Source organism: Podarcis bocagei (genome assembly GCF_964188305.1).
Source record: "Podarcis bocagei genome assembly, chromosome: Z".
NCBI classification, from domain to species: Eukaryota; Metazoa; Chordata; class Lepidosauria; order Squamata; family Lacertidae; genus Podarcis; species Podarcis bocagei.
This window is the reverse complement of record NC_138140.1, coordinates 14,122,245-14,148,972: the sequence shown is the minus strand read 5'-3', so window position 1 is coordinate 14,148,972 and position 26,728 is coordinate 14,122,245. Positions and strand designations below refer to the sequence as shown.

Here is a 26,728-nt window from a genome sequence, read left to right as displayed (position 1 = left end):
ACAACATAGCCAGTCAAGTGCAATACCAGAGCTACAGGCCCCAAAGCAAAGTGTGCGGTTCTTGACAGGAAGCCAGTGGCTCAGCCTGAAAGCACCTTATTGTCTGCCGCAGGCAGGGCTCCCAAGCAGCCTGGGCAACCCAAGTGAATCCTGGCAGCTGAATCTCAGGGCAGGGAGGGGCTCCACCTCTCGGCACTGTGTCTGCTCTGCACATTAGCATAAATGATGAAAAAGCATGAAGATCAAGAGCTGAATGTGTTCCAGTGCTAGGCAACCTCCCCCGCTACAAGCGCACACCATGTACTCACATGCATATTAAAGGGCTGTGTATAACTCAAAGTTTGCAACTTTAAATATAGAAACTGGTCCTTGAAGGGCTGTAGCCTGGTGCAGAGCACACGCTTTACATGCAAAGGATCTCATAGAGCCATTGAGCTTAAAGGAATCTTTAGTCTAACACTTCGTAAATGTAGTACTACATACAGGGAGTCTGATAGATGTCCATCAAACCTCCGCTTACAGTCTGTCTCACTGACCAACAGATTGTAACATCAGGGTTTTTCCTAATGTTTACGTCAGAGATGGGAAACTAGTCTACAGCTGTTATTGGACTACAATGCTCATCATCCCTGGTTACTGTCTGGGCTGGCAGGGGCTGGTGGGAACTGGAGACCAACACTACTCAGAGTGCCAGAGGTTTCCCATCCCCAGTCTGAATAATTTTTCTTTCAATTTGAACCCACTGGTTCAGGTTTATTCTCTCTGAACTTTGTCAACATATAAGTGGTATTTTGCAGCCAATTTAGTTATGTTTAACATGTCCCACTGAACTTTTTTTGTAAAAAAACCCGAAAGAACCAAATTGGAGGTTCTGCTCCTTGTCCCATTTGGGAAAATCAGCAACAAAGGTACCCATGACAGAGCCTTTTCTTTCATTTATTGAAAACTTTGTTTCAATGGTGCTTTGGCTGTCACTACATGACTTTTAACTTCTTTTTTAGATTCAGTTTTACCTGCCTGAGTCTTAAAAGTATTCCTATTTTATGAAGATTATTTATGCTTTTACAACACAAATCCCAGGCAAGTAAGCCCTAGGAGGCACAAGATTGCAGCCTTAATATCTTTCCCCCCCTTCCATTTTGTAGGATGATTTTTGCATGTGCACACAAACAAAGGGGGGAAGTGTGGGGTAAATATTATTATTAATTGCATTTATTCATTACTGGTACTTTCTACAAAAATTGTCTCAGAAGCAACTTACAAAAATATAAAAATATCCAACAGCTCATAAATCATTTAAAACAATGGGTTGCACTTGATTTAGTTGGATAGACCCGCTGAGATTAAGAAACCTAAATTAGGCATCTCCATTAATTTCAATTGGTCTACTCTGGATGGTGCCCTGCACACCTCCTTCTGGTAACTCCTGCAGCCAAGGTGGTGCCAAATGTATTACTTTGCGTTCCTTTGGACAACAACAGTGAGGCTGAGAGGTGATTCTTATTGTATGGGCAGCCCAGGATCTCCATATACACTGCCCGGGCTTACACAGTGGAGAGGTCACTTTGGTGCTGCTAACACAGCGGTTTGACTTTACCCCCAGAGATGAACTCAGTTGTCTCTCGAGACAGACAGATACCAACAACAACTCTTAGCAGATCTTGGAGAGCTTGTAGCTCGAGTGAATTGGATTGAAATAATCACAATGTCTGGAGTTCAAAGGTTTTATTAATGCAAAAGCAGGTTTATCTTGGCAGGAACGGTTTACAGGACCAGTAGAGGAGGCAGAGAGAGAGAGAGAGAGAGAGAGACAAAAAGAAAGAAAGAAAGAAAGAAAGAAAGAAAGAAAGAAAGAAAGAAAGAATAGCAAATATCTTGCCTCAACAAGTTGGGAGAGAAAAAACAAAATGGCTCAGCTTGTAGGGGGCAGAATTAACTTAGAGAGGATACAAGCAAGTGCTGGCTAGATTGCTGGACAAACAGTGCCCTCGTGTAACAAAGGACCTAGAACCTCAGAAGAATTAAATGTATTTGCTTTTTTCCAATAGGCCAAACATTGGATACAACCTTATAAACATAGAATAAGAATACAGTAAAAAAAAATGCTTATAGGTGTCCATCCAACAAAAATAAAAACAACAAATCCTACCCCAACCCACTAGAAGATGAACACCCAGATTATAAATTGATCTAAGTGTGATCTAAATTAAAACCAAAAACTTGAGCAAACAGGCTCAGTGCCCCAAAGCTGACAATGTTGGCACCAGGCCAAAACCAATCAAATATCCAGTGGACAAAGTGTCCTGCTCAGATCTCACTCCTTCCTCAGGACCAGCAGAATCAGAACAAGTTTTTTTTTAATTAAATAAATTTTGCTTATTTTATACAGGACATGTAAACCACCTAAAGCACCCCCCCTCCCACTTCAATAGCAAAACTGCAGGGGAGTTAGAAAACCTGTTTTGCAACAAAGCCCATCAGCTGTTCAAAGGGGAAAAGTCCTACTGGGTCTAAGGAAACACTTGGGTGAGTCTAAGTAGGGCTTTGGATTTCAGCCGACAATGTGCAGCTGTAAAAATAGATTTGAACCAAAACCCTTAAGATAAAAAAATAATAACTGAGTGGCTAACAAGCTTTACTGCAATGGTTAATCCAATGGTTAACAGCAAAATCTCTTAAATCAAAACACTACACTGCTAAGGAGATTATAGCACCAGGAAGCTTCCCTCCTCCAACATGTACATGTTCAAGGAAGCACAAATCAAAACGACTTTCCCTCTCACCCAACACTTACAGATGCAGAGCACTTACAAATGCAGAATACAATATATTTTTTTAATTCAACACACACATATCCCTCTGCCCTTTAAACACTGCCCTCAGGTCTTCCCAGAAGAACAAGAGTTAAACATCACACTTCTTGGGTTTCCATTGTGACCAGGTTGTTCAACACACACATAACCTTTTTCCTCCCCACCAGATCCCAGGTTTGGGAAAAAAGCAGCCGTCCAATGAGGCAGATAACAAATGGTTTGCCACACTGGGATGTTCCCATCTTGCAGCAATTCCATAGGAGCAGACAATGCTAGTTAGGAATGCTCGCCAGATTGTAGTGAGGTACAGCCACTATTTCTGATCCATCCCATAAGCAGACAGCAGATAGTCCACAGCTCAGACATACATATGTAAATTATTCCCTTTCTATCTCCCACGACAAATGATATAAACTTCAAACAAATGCTGGGGAGCATCTAATTAGGTCTGTCTCCTTGTTAACCGGGAAAGATTCCCTGTTACACATGAAGAGTTAGAAATAACAGCCAATACATACAGGTGAGGCAGAAGCTGGCAGGTAAACACAGTGTTAGGGATTCTTACCTCTGAGCCAAGCTCTTTTCAGACTAACCTTTTGCCCGCTAAAGGGAGATGAGGGACCCCAGAGCTGTTTATTCACACACTCTCTTGCCAATTGCAATGGATACTCTTAATCTCAACATCATGAGACCAGAATGCTGCTCCCAGTTTATTCAATTTCCTGACATCCTTTTGCAAATATTAACCACTTCCTCTCCAAAGTAAATACTACCACATTTCAAGTCCTGAACCTCAGCAGTTTGCAAAAAGGAGTTGTTGAGGGGAATAATATTTATGGAAAGAGCCACAACAGGATTCGATCCAAGTGTTTGCCCACACTTCCACAAATATTCAGAGAAATGGCGAGCAAAGAGCTGTTGCAATTTTACATCCAGACACACACAACTCATATGTTCAGTCTCCTCCTCTTCTCCTTTTAAAAACAAACAAACAAACAAACAAACAACCTCATTATCTCGCTCCTTCCTTTCCCTTATCACTGCCTCTGTTTGGTTGTAAACCTTTGCTCTCTGTGCTTATGCTGCTCTTCCCTGCCCCCTCCCTGAGTTGCATTATTTTTCAAATTTGGGTTGCAAACCAGGCTCATTTGACACACAGGCTGGTTTATGGCTTATGATTTACTGGGTCTCTCACTGAATAATAAAATACTGTATTTTTCGCCCCATAGGACGCTCCGTCCCATAGGACGCACCTAGTTTTTTGGGGGGGAAATAAAGGGGGGGGGAAATTCCCTTTATTTCCCCCCCAAAAGCAGGTCGGGGAAACAGAACCAGGTCGAGGAACAGTGGGATGGCGGCGCTGCGCCTCCCTGCTGTCCCCCGAGCTTGTGGGGCTGGCCGATGTCTGCCCCGCGCGAGGGGCGCTCTGCATCAGGGCGCCCCCCCTGTGGGGCGGCAGGCTGCTATCCGCGGTGTGGGGAGCCTTGCCGGGAACTCCTGCAAGGCTCCCCACGCTGCGGATGGCTGCCTGGCGTGGGGGGCGCTCTGCTTCAGGCCGCCCCTCGCGCCGGGCAGCAGGCTGCTATCCACAGCGTGGGGAGCTTTGCGGGGAACTCCTGCAAGGCTCCCCACGCTGCAGATGTCTGCCTGGCGCGGGGGGCGCTCTGCTTCAGGGTGCCCCTCGCGCTGGGCAGCAGGCTGCTATCCGCAGCGTGGGGAGCTTTGCGGGGAACTCCTGCAAGGCTCTCCACGCTGCGGATGTCTGCCGGCCGCGGGGGGCGCTCTGCTTCAGGGTGCCCCTCGCGCTGGGCGGCAGGCTGCTATCCGCAGCATAGACATCCCTGTGGGACCTCCCGCAGGACTGCCTAGGCTGCGGATGTGTTCCTGAAGCCTGGAGAGCGAGAGGGGTCGGTGCGCACCGACCCCTCTCGCTCTCCAAGCTTCAGCAAAAGCCTGCATTCGCCCCATAGGACGCACCCAGATTTCCCCTTCATTTTTGGAGGGGGAAAAGTGCGTCCTATAGGGCGAAAAATACGGTATGTATTGGTGGCTTATGACAAACTATGTACAACACCATGTCCATTGCCCAGGGTGGTGGCAGGCTGTATTACTAGGAGAACACATATGGAGAGATGCTGCTCCATCATCTCATATTCATAGGACTGCAATGTTCATGGGTAAAATGGGAGAATGGGAGGGTCTGCTTTGCTCCCTCAAAGGAGTTCACGGCTAAGGGGAAACTGAATCTTGTCTCACCTTCCGTCCTATCCTGACTGAAAACTATAATCAAGCTAGGCTGGGGAGATACGGTTAGTGGCAGGGTACATGAAAGGTCAGAATAGGGAGAGGTTTGGAAGGGAAATGCAGGTCTGGGCTTGAGCCAATTTTTTCTTGGGGGATATATTTGGTGCAGAATTTCAGGATGCTCAAGTGTCATGGAATATGGGGAGAGGGGAGACATCTCACCAAGATATTCTCCAAGAGACCTCTCTAAACCCTTTTTTCACATTATTTCACTTCCTCTTTTCACTGCCGCCTTGGCACTTTTTGGTTGGGGAAAAATTATCTCACTGGCTATGTCATCCAGGCAATCAATGATCATATAACCAATATGACAACAACATCATGGCAACAGATTTGGTTCTGCAATAGCATCATTAAACCAAATCAAAGTGAGGCCAATGCTTCCCACCCTCAAACCAAATGGAGGAAAATTTTGCCCTATATTCCAGTGCCCCCACCTCAAATACTTATTGCTGCATTTGTGAATCTGAGTATATACAGTACTGTATTTTTCCGTGTATTGGACGAGGTTTTTTGACTCAAAAATCACGTCAAAAAACTGGGGTTATCCAATACATGGATAGTGGATTGGGGGGGGGGGGAGAAGTGGCGTGCCGCCAGCCAGCTTGTTGGTGGGAGCGCAGCTTCCCCCGATGCCACAGCAAGAAGGGAGCGACCTGGGGGGTGTTTCCTGCCTGCAGCTACATGGGGGTGGGAGAAGCTGCGTACCACCAGCCAGCTCGTTGGAGGGAGTGCAACTTCCCCCGCTGCCGCTGCATGCGGTGGGTGCTCCCTGGATTGTTTCCCACAAGCAGCAGCACTGGAGCGCAATGGCTGATGGGAGTGCAAATTCCCCCCCCCATGCTGCTGCACATGGGAAACTAGGAAATGTTTCCTGCCCCCAGCTGCGTGGGGGGAGAGGCTCAACAACTTTGGGCCATCTCCCCTCATTTCCCTAAAATTGAGTCCCCTAAAATAGGGGGGTCTTATATACAGGGGTGTCCTATAGACGGAAAAATATGGTAGCATTCACAAGGGGTGATTGTTTCCCATGAAATATGCTTTTCCATTTCAGCTCAGCCCTAGTCCTGTGTATTAGATGTGGACTAATAGGACAGTACAGAGGCATGACCTTGTGAGTCATTTCTTATAGCGGCACACTACTTCTATATGGCCTTTTGTATGTGTGCATGCACATTTATGCAGCTAGAGACCAAGTTCCATGGGCAGGAAATTGAAGCTTGCCACCCTGCTATTGGCTATTCTAAAAGCTTGAAATCAGCTGCCAGCCCAGAAAGTATTTATGATGGGCCAATTATCACAGCAACAACATACTTGACAGGCAAGTCACACCCAACTGCATTGAGACAATCTAGAGGTCTACATTCACCAGAGGTACAGGTTTTACAACTTATCCTGCCAATGAGGTTATCTTTAAGCTTTAAAAAGAAGTTAATACTATTAGGTTCATGTTTCTGCATGTTTATAATCATGAAGTTGATAAAGATTTTGCCCAGTTGTGTTTGTTTTGTTTAATGTTTCTCCCACACTCCAATCCCACACTTCACAATTTTGCTATTTTTAGCGCAGATTCAAGTATTTGGAGAGCACTGCCTCTACTCCTGGGAGCCTGAGGTCAGGGGTCAGAACACAGAAGCTCATGAGAGTTCAGAGGTGGCTTATAGCTTCTCTAATGTGTGATGCAGCTCAGATTCAATTCTGGAGATAGTCTCCCACACAAGTGTTTTTCTCACTTAATCCTTCTATAACTGAGATGAGGGACCTGTGGTCCAACAATATGGGATGATCATGGGAGTTATGGTCCAATATGTGGAGAACCAGAGGTTCTTGCACCTCTGCTCTAGAAAACTGGAGTTTCCCCTTGAGATCAGATCAAGGTCCACCTAGTTCAGACCTCCTCATCTAACAGTATCCAAACAGGTATTCCAAAGAAGATCACAAGTAGTGACTGGAGACAACAACCTATCCCCAAATCCTCTTTTTATTCTCCATATAATGCTATCCTGGCAATGTGGCACACAGCCTTAAAAAGACAACAAAGACTGAAGTGGCCTCAGTCCCAATATTAACCCCTAATTTCTTCCAAACCTCAAAGGCAACTGGTCTGTATATTTTGCTTCATAGCTGCAATTAGCTCATTGTCAGCAAATAATTCCTCTTCCTCTCCCAGGTGGATGAGAATTAGTACATCCTACAGCAAAGTGTTCCCCAGACAGCAAAAAATACTGTTGTGTTTTCTTCCGATCTAAGACACAACCAATCTAAGACACAGCAGAAGCTCCTCCTCCTCATCTGCTCACATTGGAAGAGGTAGCGGATTCAGACATTATAGTGCAGCACCACATACTCTACTCTCCAAACAATAAGCGAGCACTGCAGCAATCTTTCCTTCCTAGCCCAGGGGATCATTGAGGGTAGGATGCTGCATTCACTCTTCCCATTTGGAAAGAATAAGCACAAACCAGGCAGGAAGAAAGAGGACAAAAAAGAACAATATCTGACTTCTTGAAACCAAAAGAGGCCAGGCTTTTCAGGCCACACACCAAGATGTTCAGCACCAAAGAGTGTGCTCAACATTTCAGAGAAACATAGGATACTTTCTTATACAAAGTCAGAACATGCAGAAGCTCCCCAGACTTTTGGACTGAGGTCTCTCTGAGCCCTACCTGAAGATGCCTGCTACTGAACTACAGCCCTTCCTCAGACAGTCTCCTCCCAGAGAGGAGCCTGTGTAATGTGCAAGGTGGACATAAGCAATAAAGCCATGCGAAACACACCAAAGGGCACAGAGCAATATTGTAAGAGATTCAAACCCCTTTTCCCTCAGCAGATCATCACTATTATTTCCTGGGAGAACTTAAAGAGGCACAGGCTGGTACACTAATGACCATATCAAGGCAAGAATCTAGGGTACAGGAAGAAAAGCACCAGGGAAACTGGCTCCTGCTGAAGGAGCAATTTTATTTCCTGAAACCCCGCAGATATTTTGCAAACTCAATACTGTTGTTCATGAGGTGACAAGAGAATGGACATTGTGCCCTTGCACAATGTAAGACTTACTGTACCAGGGAAAACAATACCTCTGTACCTCTCCTCTGACTAAGCCTTTAGATTAGAATGTCATTGTAAAGCAATTGCTGCCACTATTATTTACAGCTATTGCAACAGGCTGTAATGATCCAATTGGCAAGCTCCACCCTCAAGTCCATTGCCCGTGCCTGACCCCAAAAAAGATGGTAAACCTGCTTACAGTGGGGTTCTGCCAAAAGTCACTGCAGCATCAAAAGAAAACAGGAGCAATGGTTTTGGTCCCGTGCCCCCCATCCTCCAAAGAAGCACTGCAACCCTTTGGCTACAGGCAACTGTTGTGCAACTTTGAACTCTAGAACAGCACCCAACTTTGTATTGGCATGATAAGGCCAGAGGGCTGGCAGATTAGAGCCTTTGACGCAAGTCCATTGCTTGCTGGGGCAGGTATCTGTGGGGGCCAACAGCCAGGAGCAGTGAATAGTATGTACCTCCTATGAACCATCACTATTGCCAGTGAAATCTGGATGGAGGACCACATAACGGAAGATAGTGTGTTCTGACAGTTTACAGAAAAGTCAGAAACATAAGGAGGACAAATGGGGCAAGGTGGGAGAAATGAGGCATGAAGTTCTATTCAGAGTTGAATGGCAAAGTACCTCCACAACATCTTATACACTTTGTACAGCAAGAACATAGGATTGAACCAGACCATTGGTCCATCTAACTCAATACTGTCTACCCTGACTGGCAGTGGATCTCCAGGGGTTTAGGCAGAGCTCTCTCCTAACCTTAACTTTGAGGTACTGCTAGAGATTGAACCTGGGATTTTCTGCATGCAAAACCAATGCTTTCCCACTCAGCTATGACCCTTTCCTGTGCTGTAAAGACTCAACATTAAACACAGCCAAATGTATGTAAACCCATTGTTTATTTTAGTATAGCACATAGCAATTGTAGGGATCATCAGGTTTCAAAACCAGGAAGGACCTCAGCCAAATGGAACAATGAGCAGTTCAGTTTGTGTTAGGAAGGTCCTTCTCACCCCCTAGTGAGAACAGCAGACAGGCAGACTCTGTATTTTGGCAGATTATTCAATCTGCCAAAATACACATTAAAGTTGTGGGTATGGAGCTCTGGGATGGGAGGGGGGGAAATGTAACCAAAGCAAGAAAAAAATGTTTCTGCAATGGATGGTGTCAAGCTGGTGGTATATTTTTGCTGCCTTGCTAAATAAGCCTCTCAAGACTGCTCCTTCTTCAGAAGCCTTCCTTGAATTCCAATGTTATCGCCTTTGAATATTACCCTCTATCTAATTGTCAGGTGAGCAGCTGATTGGAGGAGGGCTGTGCGGGGAGGGAAGATATAGTGGTAGCTAGGCCATGTTGTGACAACATGCTGTGCATTTGGTCATAAGAAAGATATTGAAGTGGTCAAAGATAAAGATTTGCATATATGGTCCGGCCAGTAGGAAATGCAGCTCGCCTTTCCCACTAGCAATCCAAGCTATGTGGTGCCCAGAGGACTCATAGTTCAATGTAAGAGCTGATTTTTCGCATGCAGGAATTCCCAGGTTAAGAGGGATGTCAGGTAGCTAGGACAGACCACTACCTGAGGTCTTGGGAGAGCCTGCTGCCAATCAGCACAGGGAAAGAGTGAACTCCTGTTTGGCATCAGAACAATAAAAGTTTGCAAGTTGCAATAATCTAGCTTCTTGGCTTCTTAAACACGTAATGCTTTTCAAGAAATCCTGAATAGGCCAACCAGCGGCGTAGCGTGAGTTGTCAGCACCCGGGGCAACGCAAGTAATTTGCGCCCCCTAACCCGGGGCAAGGCAAGTAATTTGCGCCCCCCCTAACCCCTAACCTGCGAGTTGCCGCTGGCGCTGCCGCCCAAACGACGCTGCTTGCCCGGAGGAGAAGGGGGGCAGAGAGGCGAGGAAAATGCAACGGCCCAGCAGCTGCAGCAGCAGCGGCGGAGGCGGGGCTGTGAGGAGGGGCTGCCTGGCGCGTCCTCCGCGGCGAGCGCTGAGAGCCGCTGCCTGCCGGGCGCCTTCAGCCCGGACGCGCGCACAACTCGTCGGTTCCGCGAGACATGCGGCTCCGCTACAGCCTGCACCCGAGGCTCTTCGGCGACTCCGGAGGCAGCGAGCGCGCCCCCCCAGATGTTGCGCCCGGTGCGGCCGGCCCCCCTGGCACCCCCCACGCTACGCCACTGAGGCCAACAAGGGTTGGGGGCTTCCTTTCTCCCCATCTGCTTCCCCATTTCACAGCTGGCAGGAGACCAGCTTTCCGCCCTTGCCAACAATCCCTCAGCAGATCAAAGTTTCCACACAGCAGCTTTCAATGGCACTGACATGCAGCATCCAGACCCACTGTGTATACCTGGAGGGTAATTATTAACTCTCCAAAGCTGCTTCAGCTTCACAGTCTCTCTTCTTCCAAGCCATCACCCCCAGGGAGGTTTGAGACTTGAGCTCATTCTAATAGATATATTTGGGGAGAGGGCAACAGAAGCAAAAAGAGGGAGTGGAACTAACCAAAACCAAGTCAGCCTGCTTCCTCAATGTACCACTATTTCTAGCAATTAAAGATTCTGTATGACCTGTGATTAAGCACTGCTAGCCTAGAAAGTCACATGACCCAAACCTAAATGCCCCACAGACTACTCTAGATTAAGAAAAAATAGTTTTCTGTTTGGAAGCCTCCATACAGGCATGGGTAAATGACACTGACAAAGGACAAGAAGAGATTAACTTTAAGGCACATGAATATAGGCATGTGGTGCACATTTGTGAGTGACTCTCTGTATGGGTCGCTTGTGGGTTTTGCAACTGTTTTCTAGCTGTGGACCCTATGTTCAAGTAACACCCATTCTGAGGAGAGCTGGCAAGACTCCATTCCTGTGGAGTCAAGGAAAGCCTTTTCGCATTATCACTGTGTACTCTCAAGGCTTTCTCCCACCCTACTGCCACATAGAGTAACTAGAGAACAGACATGGGGCAGTCAGAAGGTGGATTGGAATCTACTGGTAGATCTCTGAGTGACTTGCAGCCAATCGACAAGGTGGTTTTTTTGTTTTTTGTTTTTGTTTTTTGTTGTTTTTGTTTGTTTGATTAACAAACAACTATTCTTTCCATATGAATAATCTGCTGAAATGAAAAAAGCTGAAGGCTAACCGGGAGGACTATGAGCTTAGCTCAGTTCTTGTACTGAGAACAAATCCCTAGTCTCAAAATGCACTTAGACACCTGCCCTTTAAATCTTGTGTATCTTTTGCATCTGACTCTGGTTGATAGATCCTGAGATTCTAGGGGGGGGGGGGAGAAATAAAAAACCAAGGGGGGGGAGGACATTCACCTAAGTTTTACTCAGAACAGACCCATTGAAATTAATGAAATTAGGTCCATTAATTTCAATAGCTCTACTCTGAGTTTAATAAAGTTTAACTTTAATTAACACCTCCCAATCCAACAAACATGAAGTCTATTCTGGGGTAAGCAGACAAGTCAGCACAAATGAGACTGTCCCTTCTTATCAAAAACAGGCCTGCTTTGGATGCCACTGCAAGAAAATTAAAATATTTAAGAAGCAAAAAGCAGAAGCACCTAGGCTAGTTACCATGGTTTATCCTCTATGAAGCTGTACATGGTCTGGGACGAGAGTATTTCATAGAATCATAGACTTGCACAGTTGGAAGGGACCTCAAGGGACATCTAGTCCAACCCCTTGCAATGCAAGAATCTCAACTAAAGTAGGGCTGCCATATGTCCAGGAATTGTTCAGAAAATGGTGTCTGGGCGATTCTTTGCTGAATCGGCAAAATGTCTGGGAAAACCTGAAAGTATGGCAAGTTGGGCTATTTTTTAAAAAAATCTTAAAAATCTAAGAAAAGCCCTCCCAAAAGAGAGATGTTCCCCAAAAAAGCTCAGCAACTTTGATCCAAAGAAAAAACAACAACTGTCCAGATTTTCACCATTGGGAATATGGCAACCCTAACTAAAGCATCTAACATCAATGACAGATGGCCATCCAACCCACGCTTAAAAATTTCCAAGGAAGGAGAGTCCACAACCTCCCAAGAGTCTCTTATCCACTGTTGAACAGTTCCTACAGTCAGAAAGTTATTTCTGATGTTTAGTTGGAATCTCCTTTCTTGTAACTGGAAGCCATTGATTCGAGTGCTATCCTCCAGACCATAAAACAAGCTTGCTCCATCTTCCATGTGACAGCCCTTGGGATATTTGAATATGGCTATCACATCTCCTCTTAGTTTCCTCTTTTTCAAGCTAAATATACCCAGCTCCTTCCAACTGTTCCCATGAAGTCTTTATTTCCAGACCCTTGATCATCTTGGTTGCCTTCCTCTGCACATGTTCCAGCTTGTCAATATATTGGCTATGGTCTGACTAAGGTAGAATAGAGTGGTGTTGTTACTTCCTTTGATCTGGACACTATTCTTCTGTTGATGCAGTCTAGAATTGCATTAGCTTTCTTGCTGCTGCATCACACTGTTGACTTATGTTAAGCTTGTGGTCCACCAAGACCCCTAGGTCCTTTTCACAAGTGTCCCTGATCTTATATTTGTGAATCTGGTTCTTCCTGCCTAAGTGCAGAACCCTGCATTTGCCCGTATTGAAATTCATTTTGTTAGTTTGGGTCCAGTTCTCCAATCTGTTACGGTCATCTTGAATCCATTAGCTACCTGTCCTATTTGGTGTTATCTGCCAATTTAATGAGCATCCCCATCAATTCCTTCATCCTAGTAATTTTTAAAGACATTGAACAACAACGAACCCAGGAGAGAACCCTATGGTACCCCACTTGTCACTTTTTTCCAGGATTATTAGTGAGCACTCTTTGGGTTCGGTCAGTGAACCAGTCAACAGTTACCTCATCCAGTCTACATTTTACCACCTACTTTGCAAGAATATAATGGGGAACGTCAAAAGCCTTACTGAACTCAACTTCTGAGGAGGAAAGGTTGGCAGACTAGTTATCAGCTGCTGACACTCCTGTCCTCAGAGATCATTATGCCGTGATTAAAGTCAACCAAGGCATATTGACAAAACTCCCTTTTGAGATAAGGGGTCAGGGATAAGATAAACCTCTCATACGACATAAAGGTTTTGGGAGGTGGAGAACTGTCTTGAGCAAGGAACATTAATGAAGTCCACACACTGTATAACAGTTCTTAAATTAGGGCACTAGGTCAGCAATATCTTCTTCTTTTAACTATTCACGAAACTAGAAGAACTATTTGGATTCTCTATCTGCCAGCTAATTAGTGTCCACAAAATAAATGAACTGCTGGAAGATAAACAAGCATTACCGTATTTTTCGCTCTATAACACACACCCCACCATAGCACGCACATAGTTTTTAGAGGAGGAAAATCCGTAGGCATGCCACCCGTAGGCATTTCCTCCATAACACACACAGACATTTCCCCTTACTTTCTAGGAGGAAAAAAGTGAGTGTTATGGTGCAAAAAATACGGTAATTAACAAGCTAAAAATATACCAAAAAGCTTACCTTAACTACGGATGACTTCAAAAGTTTACAAATGAAGAGATAGCTCTTATCCTGTGTAAAATTTGCAGTCTATATTATCTGTAATTCTCCGTTGTTTGTGTGCTCAGCCCTGCTCCCGAACACCAAAGCCTAAGCAAGCTCCAACTCCTGGCAGCAGACTGATGATTTCTGTACACTGTCAAGAAAGAAAAAATGGACTGTTTAGTCAATAGGAATACCACCTTCAAGAACCTCAGGGACATGGGCAGGTACACAGTAAAAGGAGGAAAGTTGCCCTTATGTTGATTTTTATTTTGTGCCTTCTTCTCATGAAAACACTCTCAATCTGGCAAATACAGAGTCCAAGGTCAGATGGATAGCAAAGTGGCTGGAATCAAACAGCTAGAACAAGGCAGTGTGGTTTCTGGGGATTTGTTTTTTAAACGTTGTACATGCTCTAACAAAAGTGTGAAGAACCTCCCCCCCCCCATGAGGTTGCTGAAGTACAACTCCAATTATTATTGTCCATTGTGTATGCTTGCTAGGGCTGATGGGAGTGTAGCAACATCTGGAGGAACAAAGCTTCCCCTGCCCCCCTGCATTTGGGATGTGCTTGCTTCCTTCATCAGGGCTAGGAGTCAGACGTTCTGTTGCGAGTGAGTCAAGTCTGAGGCCTTCTTCTGACATTAGAGCTGCAGTGGGGTAGAAATAACTACCTTTGGTGGACGTGCCCAAAGATTAAGGCTTTCTGGGAAATGATATATAATGAAATGAAAAAGGTACTTAAATGTACTTTTCCTAAGAAACCAGAGGCCTTTCTCTTGGGCATTGTCGGCTATGATGGGATGATTAGCTGCTTGTGCGTAAAATCGTGCTCCCTCAGAGTTTGTGCGGCTCCACAAACCTCTGTGTGTGACAGAGCTCCTCAGACATGTCTGCTCTAGTCACTAGTAGTGTCTGACAGTGGCTGCCTGCGGAAGCGCTTCCAGCAAAGAAGCTCCTTAACGGAAACGCGTCTCCTGGATTCACGGCGTGACAGTTTCCGGCGAGGCGTGGGTCTCCCCATGGGCGCCTCAGATACCTCCCCACTGTTCTCGCTGGAAGCGTCTCTGAGCCCTCCCTCCTGCTCGCATTCCCTCAGAGATCCACTCCTCTCCCTGCTGGTTCCTGCTTCAGCTGTTGAGTCTCTTTCTTCCTCCCTGAGCCCCTCCACCTGTTCCTCCGATGGCAGTTCCCTGACATCCACCTCCCCTCCAGGGCCCCCCTCACCCCCTCCCATTTCCTCTCCTCTGGAAGGTGAAGGGTTAAAACCCCGAAAAGAATCTTCTTCATCTTCAGACGTCTCGAACAATTCCCTCCATCGATCGCCGTCTTGGCTCGCTGAATCCTCCTCCTCCTCGGAATCTGTGAACCCCTCCAACTCCTCTTCTTCGTCGGTGGTGGCAAAGTATTTCCTCCGGAACCTCGCTACGGGCTGAGGTTTACGTGGGAACCTCTGATGAAAAGTTTCTATTAAAACTTCGTCATTGACATCCTCTGCCCTAACCCAGGTGTTTTCCGACTCCGGTTCCCCTTCCCACATTACCAAATACTCTACTTGATCTCCCTTCCACCTGGAATCGAGGATCTCCGCAACATGGTAGCTGTGTTCCTTCTCCTCCATTGCTGGCCCCCTAGTGACCCTCCCTTCTTTGTCTCCTTTATACGGTGACAGCAACGACCTGTGGAAAACTGGGTGCAGCTTCATGTGGTTCGGTAACCGGAGTCTGAAAGCCACTGGGTTGACCTGCTGCGTGACTTCAAATGGGCCCAGCCTTTTGGGTCTTAACTTCTTACAACCCCCTTTGAATGGTAACCCTTGGGTTGACAGCCACACCTGGTCCCCCACCCTAATGCTTTCACCTTCCCTTCTGTTTTTGTCTGCCTGCCTCTTATATTCCTCCTTAGCCCTGTTTAAGTTAAGTTGGAGCTGGCGATGGATCGCTTCCATTTCTTCAACGAACTGTTCTGCAGCTGGAACGCTCCAGTTCTCCCCTTCCCCCCCTGGGAAGGCTCGGGGATGGCACCCGTGATTAGCCAAAAAGGGGCTCATCCCCGTGGACACGTTCTCTGCATTGTTGTAGGCAAATTCTGCCAACGCCAGCTTTTCCACCCAATCATTCTCTCTGTCATTCACATAACACCTCAAATATTGCTGGAGGACACCATTAGCTCTTTCCGCCTGCCCGTTGGTTTCTGGATGACGGGCAGTTGAGAAATTAACCTCTACATGCAGTAAGCTCATGAGCTTCCTCCAGAACCTGGAAGTAAATTGTTTCCCTCGGTCTGAAACCACCCTCAAGGGGGCGCCATGCAACCTAAACACATTTTCTACAAACAATTTAGCGGTTTCTTCTGCTGTGACCGCATGTGAGCAGGCTATAAAATGGGCCATTTTAGTTAACAGGTCTACCACAACCATGATGGCTGTTTTCCCTCTAGACCTTGGCAGATCAGTCATGAAATCTATTGCCACTGTTTCCCATGGTCTTTCAGGTGTGGGTAGTGGTTCTAATAAACCTGCCGGTGCCCGCCTCTCCCCCTTGGCTCGTTGGCATTGGTCACACCCTCTCACATACTCCCGCACATCTTCCCTGACCTTGGGCCACCAAAATTCCCTGGTAACCAGCCACATGGTTTTGTGTTGCCCAAAATGCCCTGCTGTGGGGCTATCGTGCAGTTGCTTGAGTACCTTCTCCCTTAATTCCCCTTCAGGTATATATAACGCTCCCTTGTAGTACAACGCCCCGTTTCTCTCCTCAAAACCCCCGGGTTTGTCTCCCTCCCTCCTGAGACCCCTGAGTTTGTCCTGGGCGTATTCATCATGCACCGTTCCCTCTACCAATTCCCTTTGCCCCACCAATGCCGCCCCACACACCCAGCGGTCCTCTGGAATGATATGGGTCTCTTCGGGTGCCCCCTCTCCCTCCAAATATTCGGGTTTGCGTGAGAGAGCGTCCGCCCTAATGTTCTCTGGGCCTGGCACGTAACAAATCTCAAAGTTAAATTTGGAGAACTCCTGGGCCCATCTCAACTGCCGTTGGTTGAGCACTCGCGCAGTTCTCCAATACTCTAGATTCTTATGGTCCGTGCACACTTGCACCTTATGTTGTGCACCAATTAGCAGGTGCCTCCATCTCCGGAAAGCCTCATGAATAGCAAGAAGTTCCCGGTCGTACACCGTGTAGTTCCTCTCGGATTTGTTCAGCTTTCGCGAAAAGAAGGCACACGGTCGCCACTCTGACTCCTCCTTCCCCGGCTGCAGAAGAAGCACCGCCCCTATGGCTCTGTCAGATGCGTCTGTTTCGACCCTCAGCTTCTTTTGTAAATCCACATGCAGAAGTTGTTCTTCAGAGGCGAAGGCCCTTTTCAGTTCCTCAAACGCTCGCTCCGCCTCCGCCGTCCAAACAAACTTCTTTTTACTGCTGAGACAGTCCGTAATGGGCGCCGTCAGGTGGGCGAAGTTTCGGATGAACTTACGATAAAAGTTCCCAAACCCTAGGAACCTCTGCACATCCTTCTTGGTTTTGGGTGTTTTCCATTCCAGCACTGCCTGAACCTTGCCGGGATCCATGGCCAATCCCTTGTCTGACAGGCGGTACCCCAGGAATTCCACCTCCTTGGTATGAAACTGACACTTCTCCAGTTTCACCCACAGCCTGTTGGCTTGCAGCCTGCTCAACACTTCTCTGACGTCTCTCACATGTTGCTCCTCATTCTCCGAATACACCAACACATCATCTAGGAAGGCGACGCAATTCTTGTAGAGCAAAGGACCCAGTACGTGGTTCATAAACGATTGAAAACACGCTGAGCCTGCTTGTAATCCAAAAGGCATAACGAGATATTCAAATGCCCCCAAAGGGGTGAACATGGTGGTTTTCCATTCATCCCCTTTCCTTATACGTATCAGGTTGTACGCCCCCCTTAGATCCAGCTTTGTAAAAATCTTTCCCTTCCGCACCCTGGTCAAAATATCATCAATCCTGGGCATAGGGAAAGCCACTGGTTCTGTCACTGCATTTAACCGCCTGAAATCACATACAAGTCTCGGCTTGTCCGTGTGCTTTTTATCCACAAAAAACACTGGGCTACCCCCCGCTGCTTTGGACTCTCTGATGAAGCCTCTCTTCAGGTTCTTGTCAATGAACTCTCGCAACTCCTGCATTTCTCTGTCTGACATGGCATACAACTTGCCTACAGGAAGCTGTGCTCCAGGGAGTAAATTGATCTGGCAATCAAAGGGCCTATGCGGGGGTAGTTGGTCAGCTTCCTTCTCACTGAACACGTCGCTGAGATCTGCATACTGTGGTGGTACCTTCACCTTCTCCATTACTTCAGTCCCTGCTAGGGTGGCTTGGGCCCCTGCTGAACCCTTTTCCCCTTTGCAGTGTTCTAAGCAATGTGCTGAACCAAAGGAAACCACTCTTTGATGCCAGCCCACCAGCGGATCATGTAGCGCTAGCCAGCTCATTCCCAAAATAATGGGAGCGCCTCCCAAGGTGGCCACATTAAACGCTATCAGTTCTGTGTGCCTTGCCACCCTCATTATCATTGGGACGGTCTGCAAGCTGACTCCTCCTCCCAACAACTCCCTGCCATCGATCGTGGTCACCTGCAGGGGGTTGCTTAAAGGGATAGTCTGTATCTGGTGTTCAGCAGCAAACTCCTTGCTCATAAAATTGCAGGAGCTGCCTGAGTCCAACAGCGCCTTTATCTTTAGGGGGTGTCCATTTTGCAGCTCTAGCGACACTTCAATCACTAGAGCAGGTTGAGGAGCTTCTGGCACGGGCACTTTCACTGCTCTTTGGCCTGGCTGCAGTGCCCCGACTGTGGCAACCAGGCGTTGGCTTTTACTTGCTCTGTTTCTCCCTGCTCTCCTCCCTCAACAGCTCCCACCATCCCTTGCCATTCCTTCCTCTGGGGGCAGACTCTGGCAAAGTGGCCTGGCTGTTGGCAGAGATAGCATTTCCGGGCGCCCTTTCCCTCCTTCTTAGCCCCCTCACTGGGCTTTGAAAATGCGCGCGCGCGCGCTGTTCCGATTTCCATCGGCTCTGTCGGCGGGAAAGCTGGCTCAGGAATGTCTGGAATGCGGAACTCCTTCCAACGTTCCCCTCTCCCTTCCCGCCTCTCCAAGGCTCTTGCCTCCTGGCGCGCTCCTATGGTCAGCGCAGATTTGGTCAGCTGATCCATAGACACCGCCCTGGGGCTCCGGGACAGTTCATCTTTCACAGCCGAAGAAAGACCTTCTTCAAATAGCATCTGAATGGGTGCCGCCGATAAATCCCAACCCAATCTGTGAACCAGCATGGTAAATTCAGTCCAGTACTCACGGACAGATCGGCTTCCCTGCTTGCAAGCCATTAGCTGTCTGCGCACCACCCCTTCCTCAATATCGCTGGAAAACATGATATCCATTGCACGAAAGAACTTCATCGTGTCCTTTAGGACGTCATTGTGCGTTGCCATTAGGGGTCGAACCCAGTCCCGCGCCCCTTTCTCAAGGTGCCCAATTACGAAAGCAACTCGCGATTCCTCATCAGGGAACTCATCAAACTGCACATTAAGGGCATATTGCATCTCTGTCCTAAAGGCATGGTAATCCTTGGGGTCCCCCCCAAACTTCTGCACCAATCCTGGTACCTTTCTGGGGAACTGAGTGGCTCTCCCCTTCTGGTCTGCATCCTGAGCCCTCCTCTCCTCAAGCCTCGCCGTCTGCAACGCAAGTTGGACTTCCAACGCTCGGTATCTTTCTTCCAAGCTTGGACCAGTCCCAACCCCTGCTCCTCCGGTTCCGGCTGGGTCGCTCATGATGCTTTCTCCTGCACAGGCAGCGTACAGAGTCTGTCAGACTGCTATGATGGGATGATTAGCTGCTTGTGCGTAAAATCGTGCTCCCTCAGAGTTTGTGCGGCTCCACAAACCTCTGTGTGTGACAGAGCTCCTCAGACATGTCTGCTCTAGTCACTAGTAGTGTCTGACAGTGGCTGCCTGCGGAAGCGCTTCCAGCAAAGAAGCTCCTTAACGGAAACGCGTCTCCTGGATTCACGGCGTGACAGTTTCCGGCGAGGCGTGGGTCTCCCCATGGGCGCCTCAGATACCTCCCCACTGTTCTCGCTGGAAGCGTCTCTGAGCCCTCCCTCCTGCTCGCATTCCCTCAGAGATCCACTCCTCTCCCTGCTGGTTCCTGCTTCAGCTGTTGAGTCTCTTTCTTCCTCCCTGAGCCCCTCCACCTGTTCCTCCGATGGCAGTTCCCTGACATCGGCCAATTGGTGTCAAAGAAAGACAGAACTTTTTTTATGTATGCCACAACAGCAGCAAGAATACTCATCGCAAAGTATTGGAAGACACAAGATTTACCCACTCTGGAAGAATGGCAGATGAAGGTGATAGACTATATGGGACTGGCGGAAATGACCGGCAGAATTAGTGACCAGGGGAAAGAGACGGCGGACGAAGACTGGGCGAAATTTAAAATTTATCTCAAGAAACATTGTAAAATTAATGAATGTTAAAATGTTGAGGTTTTTGAAAAAAGGGGATTACAGCTGTAAAAGATTAAGTAAAGGAAAAGAATAAGGGGAAATCTGATAAAATCAAGGGGTAGGATTTGCTGAAACAAATTTGGAAATTGGGATGCAGAAAGGGGAGGTATGGGGAAGTCGGTGAAGTAAGGTTTAAGAAAAAAGGATTTGAAATTATACATGTTTGTTTATGTGTTTGTTTCTATTGTGTAATGTTTGTGTTTATAAAAACTGTGAAAAACCAATAAAAATTATATATATATAAAAAATAGAAATAACTACTCTCTCCGCTGTCCCAAACATGGTTAGAAGCCTACAGCTTGCTTTAGTTCTGCTAAACACTTGCTGGGTGTGAACAGAGAGCCAAAACAAACCTCTGTCTTACCTTTCTGGCTCTGAGCTGGAGGAAGATGATGCAGGTGCAGAGACAGGGAAAGATACCACACCCTTGCATCTTTGTCCTTCATCTTACACCATGTTCGAGTGGTGCAGCAGGCTCTTTGTAGCAAGGGCATGTTCTGGTGACCACAAATTTTGAATTGGCTACCCAGGTTACACAAGCTTTACAAGCTCATTATAAGACATTGTAGAAAAATCAGCAATGCTTCTGTTCACTGATTCCTGGAACTTTCTTGAAATGTAGGCTTCAGCTGCAAACATTACTGGAGCAGTGTGTGGGAATGAAACGCACAACACTTGTTCAGTGCAAGAATTAACCTCAAGAGATGATCCCAGAGTTGGATTATTTTCTACGACATGTCATGGGTGTTTAGAGTAAGATGCATCACCAAACCTCTTAAATCCCACATTATTGGCTACACCAGCTCAGTTTCCTCTTCAGCTATTTGTCCGATCTAACCAACATCTGTTAGGATTTGAATGAGTACAAAGAATTTGAATCTGCTGTTTCTGGTGATGCAGTTTTCAAAGACACAATTGACAGGGAAAATACAGCTGGCTTCTAAACTCTCAAGTTTCAAATCACATTTTGAGAGAGACTCTTATTACAGAAAGCTCTTTTTTAAAAAAAACAGAGTTAATCTCCAAGAGTGTAAAAGCCTTTTTAAAATCAGTTCTTAATTCTTCTGGGAGACGTGCCTAGCCAACTCTCCAGACAAAGGCATTCTAAACCAGGAGATCCTGGACAACAGCCCAGAAATGGAACCTGAGGCACAGAAGATAACAGAAGAAGGGTGCATTTCTGGGCAGAATGAATTAGACTACACCTGCAAAAAAGATTTCCTACTCCTCAGTAGTCAGCACCAATCATGATAGTTCAAGCCTGAGAAGTTCTAGGTGCCACCTTTACACTTCTTGGAGCCTGGGAAACCAGATGCCTAGAATGCTTATCCACCTACTCCTGTCCGCTGATCTAGGAAGTGCCCTACAACACTGCCACCTCCAAAGCAAGGGTGGGGGGAAAAACATTTCACACAAGCCACTCCTATGCAATACAGATTTATTGATTTATTTGTATTTTTAGCCTGTTTGTCTTCCAAATCAGCAAACACTTCTTCACCAGCTTGGAAACTGAGATTCTTTCTAGCTAAGTCTTGAAAAACCCAAAAAGAAAAATCCCCCAAAGAAACTGTTTGGACATAAAAGAACTAGAGAGTTAGGAAGGCAAGTTACATCGCTTCCTAGAACGGCACTTTGGAAGGCCTGCTGGTCATAAATACACACCTTCCCATTTCCCTATAACATTAAACTCTACTAGTCCAGCCAGCTGATCATTCTCTACCACCACTCTCCTTTCTCATTCGGCCTCTGTCTCTCACCTATCATTCACTCTCATGGTCTTTCCTTTAACCCACCTATTCATCCTGTCACTTTACAAATCCCATTTCAATTCAACACTCAGGTCCCATCCTTCTCACCATTCCACACACTCACTCACTCACAAACAATAATGGTTTTAAGAGGCTAGCAACAGCTACTAGCCATGATGCTATGTCTTCCCTCCACTGTTAGAGGCAGTCTGCCTCTGAATATGAGCTGCTAGGATTCACAAGTGGGGAGAACTGTAGTTGCACTCAGCTCCTGCCTGTGAGCTTTCCATGAGGACATCCATCTGGTTGGCCTCAGTCAGGACCGAAAGCTGGATTAGATAGGCTTTGGCTTGATCCAGTAATAGAGTTCTTCTGCCCATCTTCTGCTTTCATGGATCCTTGCTCTTCACTCAATTCATTTTATTTTTATTTATTATTTTACAGTTATTAGTGACATTTTTGCATTCGGGTACCTCAGAGCCACTTACACAGTAAAACAACTGAGACTGCGAACACACTACATTGTTAAAGCACACAATTCCTCCTCACCTCAAAAGAATGTTGGGAACTGTGGTCTGTTAAGGGTTTGGGGAACTTGAAGGCGGGAAATGTAATTTAAATGTATGTTGCATTTGCAACCAGGTTGCACACATGCCACACATTTAAAGCACATTCCCCACAAAGTACCACGGGCACTTTAGTTTATGGGTGCTTGGAACTGTAGCCCAGTGAGGGGTACACTACGATTTCCAGGGTTCTTTGGGGGAAAGACGCATGCTTTAAACGTATTATGTGTATGAAGCCAGCCGGGGAACTTAAGTTTAAGGGTGCTGGGAAATGTAGCTCCACGATGAACAAACAACTAATCCCAGGATCCTTTGGGGGAGGCAAGCATGTGCTTTGAATGTGACTTAAGTGTACTGTGTGGCACATGCACCCAAAGGTATTGAAATCAGACGAAAGCAATAATAAACAAGAACTAAAATGCCACATCGGAATACAACGGCACTTCCCACCTCCCGAGCTTCAGCCACCCGCCTTTTCCGCCCTCGTCCCTCCTGCCCTCTGCCTCCCCCTCGGAATCCTGCCCTTCTTCACCCCCGTTTCACTCCTCTTTTTCACCCTCAGGCCCCCAGGCTCCCTGCGTTCCCGTTGCTCCTCTGTCATTTAGGATTTATTCATTATTCTTGAGGTAACGATCATATTTATTATTTTTCAAGATTACCATATAGATATATGAACACATATAAAAACGGAACTGTTTCCAGTTATCTTCGTTCCCTGCCTCCTCGTCCACCTCCCTCAGCCATAGCTGTCAACTTTCAGATTTAAAAATAAGGGATCAGAAGCCTCGAAAAAAAGGGATCAGCAGCCTCACCTGTCCCGGGGACAGTCTACTCTACGGGATCTCTAACAATCCGGGACAGCAGCGGGAAGCGGCGCTGGAATAAGGGGATTTGCCGCAAAAAAAGGAAGGTTGACAGCTATGCCCTCAGCCTCCCCCCCCCCGTGAGGCGCTGGCACCGGAACCCTCGCACTCGCTCCCTCTGATCGCCGCCTACCTGCGCCTTCCTCGCCTTCTCCTCCTTCCCTCGACCTCCTCAGACGTGTCCCTTCTTCGCCCGGCGAACGGAGGCGCCACCTCACTGGCCAGCATCGAGCGAGCGTCACCCGCCCTCCCGCCTCCCTCTCCCAGAAACCAGCTTCCCATTGGTCCAGCGGTGTCCCCCTCCCTTTCCGTCAAACATAAGAGCCCCGGCGCTAAAATCACGGCAGCGGCTCGCGAGCGCCCCTGTGGACGCGTTTCTTTCTTCCTCCTGGAAGTTTGGGCCGCTTGGTGACCGGTAAATGCTTGGCCGTGATCACGTGCCGCCGGCCGCTTTGCCTTGCTAGTTTCGCTTCCGCAGCCCAGCGCTTGAGCCGTGGGCGAAAAGTTGCAGCCGCGCACTTTGCGGCTCTCGCCTCCCGGCTTGGGCTTAGTCGAGGGGCGCGGGGAGCGAGGGGCCGTCAGGATGTTGGGGGACATGGATGAAGAAGACGAGGCCTTCCAGCTTCCGACGGGAGGGTGAGAATGCGGCGCCTCTCTGCGTGGGGGGAGATGCGGGGTGTGCGGGTGTCTTTGGGTCCGCGTGAGGGGGCGGGGCTGTGTGAGGGGACCATAGCTGTGTGTGGGGCTGGGGCTGCATGTGGGGCTGGGGCAGCATGTGGGACTAGAGCTGTATGTGGGGTTGGGGCAGCATGTGGGACTAGAGCTGTATGTGGGGCTGGGGCTGCATGTGCGGCTGGGGCAGCATGGGGGGCTGGGGTGGGTGTGGGGCTGGGGCTGCATGTGGTTCTGGGGCTGCATGTGGTTCTGGGGCTGCATGTGGTTCTGGGGCTGTATGTGGGGCTGGGGCTGCATGTGGGGCTGGTTTGTCTGCAAATACGTGCTGTTAGGCGCTGAGAGAGAGGCGAAGTTCAGCTGAGCTAGGCGTCTTTGAGCCAGCTGGTGAGGATGAAATGGGCGGGGTTTCGTCCAGCTAAGGATGAAATGGGAGGCACTGGCTTGCATCCGACTAAGCTATGCGTTGGTTATGCCCGCCCATTTCAGTGGACCTACTCTGAGCAGAGCCAGCATTGAGCTGAAACCGAAGTGCCTTGTGTTTTCACTGTTTCTTACATGCTTAGCTTTGGAGCATGCAGTGGCTAAAAAGTTTGCCTCTCATGATGATTGGGTGCGGGAGGCAGGGACCCTGCTGCAGAAATAGTAACCTCCACAACCCCAGACCCCTACACCACTGGTGATGGGAGTGCACTTGCGCTACAATCCAGAGGGCCAAAGGAACCCCACACCTTTTGTAGAGTGAGGGAATACATTATGTTTTAGTAGTGGTTTGGGACTAGGAAGTTCAGCCCAGGGGTTAATGGGGAAAGGAGGATTATTCTTAAAAAGCAAGACTTATTTGGGGGTAGACTCCACTGAATTCAACTGAACTTCCCCATGAATGTACATAGGGTTGATTTGCATACAGATGCCGGTTGCCTGTGCTGTGGTGAAATATTTTCCCATTTCCTGATTCTAGCTTTCTGTTTCCACTTCTTCTGTGCTGATGTTACACTGAGAGAGAGTCACAAAGTGAGCTTCATCTCCAAGTGGGGGTCTGCACCCTGATCTCCCAGGTCACAAGTTGGCATTCTAACTCCTGCCCTAAAGTGGGTGCCAGTAACAGGACTGAATGGAGGTGTTTTGTGGTCTTAGATTCCTTCTACAAAAGGAACCCTAAGAAAGATTTATAGTGCCCTTACACTGTGACATTTTAGGTGTTCAAAATAAGGGCACTGCACTGTTGTTTTTGGCAACACTGGCAGTGAGCAAAGGTCAGAGTGACATATAGCCACCTGAATAAAGTGACCACTGAACCCTAACTGCCCCTTGAGAGGACGACTCATCTGGAGGGTAACGTAGGTCTGCAGCTTGGTCAGCTAGAATTCACTCTTCCTAACACTTGTAGCTGATTAATTTGCTTCAGGAACTGGTGTGATAATTAGTAAGCAAGAGAAAAAGGCATCACTTGGAAAGTCCCCAATTCAGTACGTACATTATTTAAGTGAATCTGCTATCTTTCAGGCTTTGGTCACTTCTTCCTATAGGATTAGGAATACTATTCTTGGCCTTAACATACTACCGTTCCCAGGATTCTTTGTAGGAGAACCATGAGGGCATAAAGAGGTATAATAGTGCTTCCAATGTATAGTGCAGATGAGGTCCCTGTCTGGGACCCTGGAGAGCTGTTGCTATAGGTGAAATTGAACTAGATGGAACAAGGACGTGACTCAATGTAAGGCCACTTCTTATGTTCCTAGGAAGAAGACATCCAACCACACACACACACACACACACACACACAGGAATGGCCTTCAAGCTGGGCTGGGGTGCTTGGGCAAGTTGAGGAGGTTTTTAAAAAAATCTTTCCCCCCCCTCAAATTATTACGGAACCACAGAGACAAGTAAACTAACAAAAATTCAATGCTTTATACAACTATAGGCAGGGTATACAAAACCTAAACATACTAAATTGTCTTCCACCTCACATTTCTCTGCCAAAGCAATGAGAATCCTCTGCAAGGGCATCAGCTTGACTTGAGGGATGTCTGTCAGTCTCCTTGGTAAACTAAATCAGGGCAGCGCCTCTTGCAGCTCAACTTAGCTTGTTTTTCCTACTGCAAAAGACATTTCCCCAAGCTGCAGCTCCCCCCCCCCGCCCCAAGGCTGAAGGTAAAGTCCTTTGATTAGCTGAGTTGATTCTTTTGGAATGCTTTGGGAACAAAATTAAGTGTCTGCTTTGCATGCAGAAGGTCCTAAGTTCAATCCCTGGTATCTCCAAGTAGGGCTGGAAATGCCCCCTGTTTGAAACCCAGGAAAGCCACAGCCAGTCAGTAGACAGTACTGAGCTAGATAGACAAAGGGTCTCGTTTTGATAGAAGACAGCTTCTTACATTCCTGATCTTTTTCCTTTCAGGCATGACATTTTCCTTGGGTGTTCACCTCTCATGTCTTATGGTGGTTGGTGGGGAGAAGGCTTTGCCTTGTTTCCATAACTACCTCCTCAAATCTGTCCCTCCAAAGGAGAGATTGCCCCACAGTAGAACATTCTTCCAGAGCAAGGGGGCTAGAGCTCTTATCTAGGAATTATTATGGGCATTGCCATGTCAGAGGGCCACAAGGAGGGCATAAGGCAGAGATGAGGAACCTATGGCTG

At 47.4% G+C, this 26,728-nt stretch overlaps 2 protein-coding genes across 11 annotated transcripts in view; one reads left to right on the top strand and one right to left on the bottom strand.

Annotated features, from left to right (window-relative positions):
- SLC31A1 (solute carrier family 31 member 1) overlaps positions 1–23,655 on the bottom strand; it is a 30,879-nt gene extending 7,224 nt beyond the window's left edge. Inside the window, exons 1-2 of one of the 5 annotated variants that reach the window (XM_081179540.1) lie at positions 23,552–23,655; positions 13,679–13,853 (exon numbers count right to left, since the gene is read on the bottom strand). The gene's annotated coding sequence lies outside the window, so the exon portion shown is untranslated. Of the gene's footprint in view, positions 1–3,378; positions 3,528–8,177; positions 8,202–13,678; positions 13,854–23,551 lie in introns of those variants that run through there. The other 4 variants (XM_081179543.1, XM_081179544.1, XM_081179542.1 and 1 more) reach the window with 4 other exon arrangements.
- Positions 23,656–23,767: 112 nt separating this feature from the next.
- The window catches only part of LOC308578937 (FK506-binding protein 15-like), a 32,057-nt gene continuing 29,096 nt past the window's right edge, over positions 23,768–26,728 (top strand). For 4 of the 6 annotated variants that reach the window (XM_081179529.1, XM_081179528.1, XM_081179530.1 and 1 more), the window contains exon 1: positions 23,770–24,054. In XM_081179529.1, the coding sequence (XP_081035655.1) occupies positions 24,002–24,054 (53 nt within the window). In that variant the 5' untranslated portion in view covers positions 23,770–24,001. Of the gene's footprint in view, positions 24,055–26,728 lie in introns of all 6 variants that reach the window. The other 2 variants (XM_081179526.1, XM_081179525.1) reach the window with 2 other exon arrangements.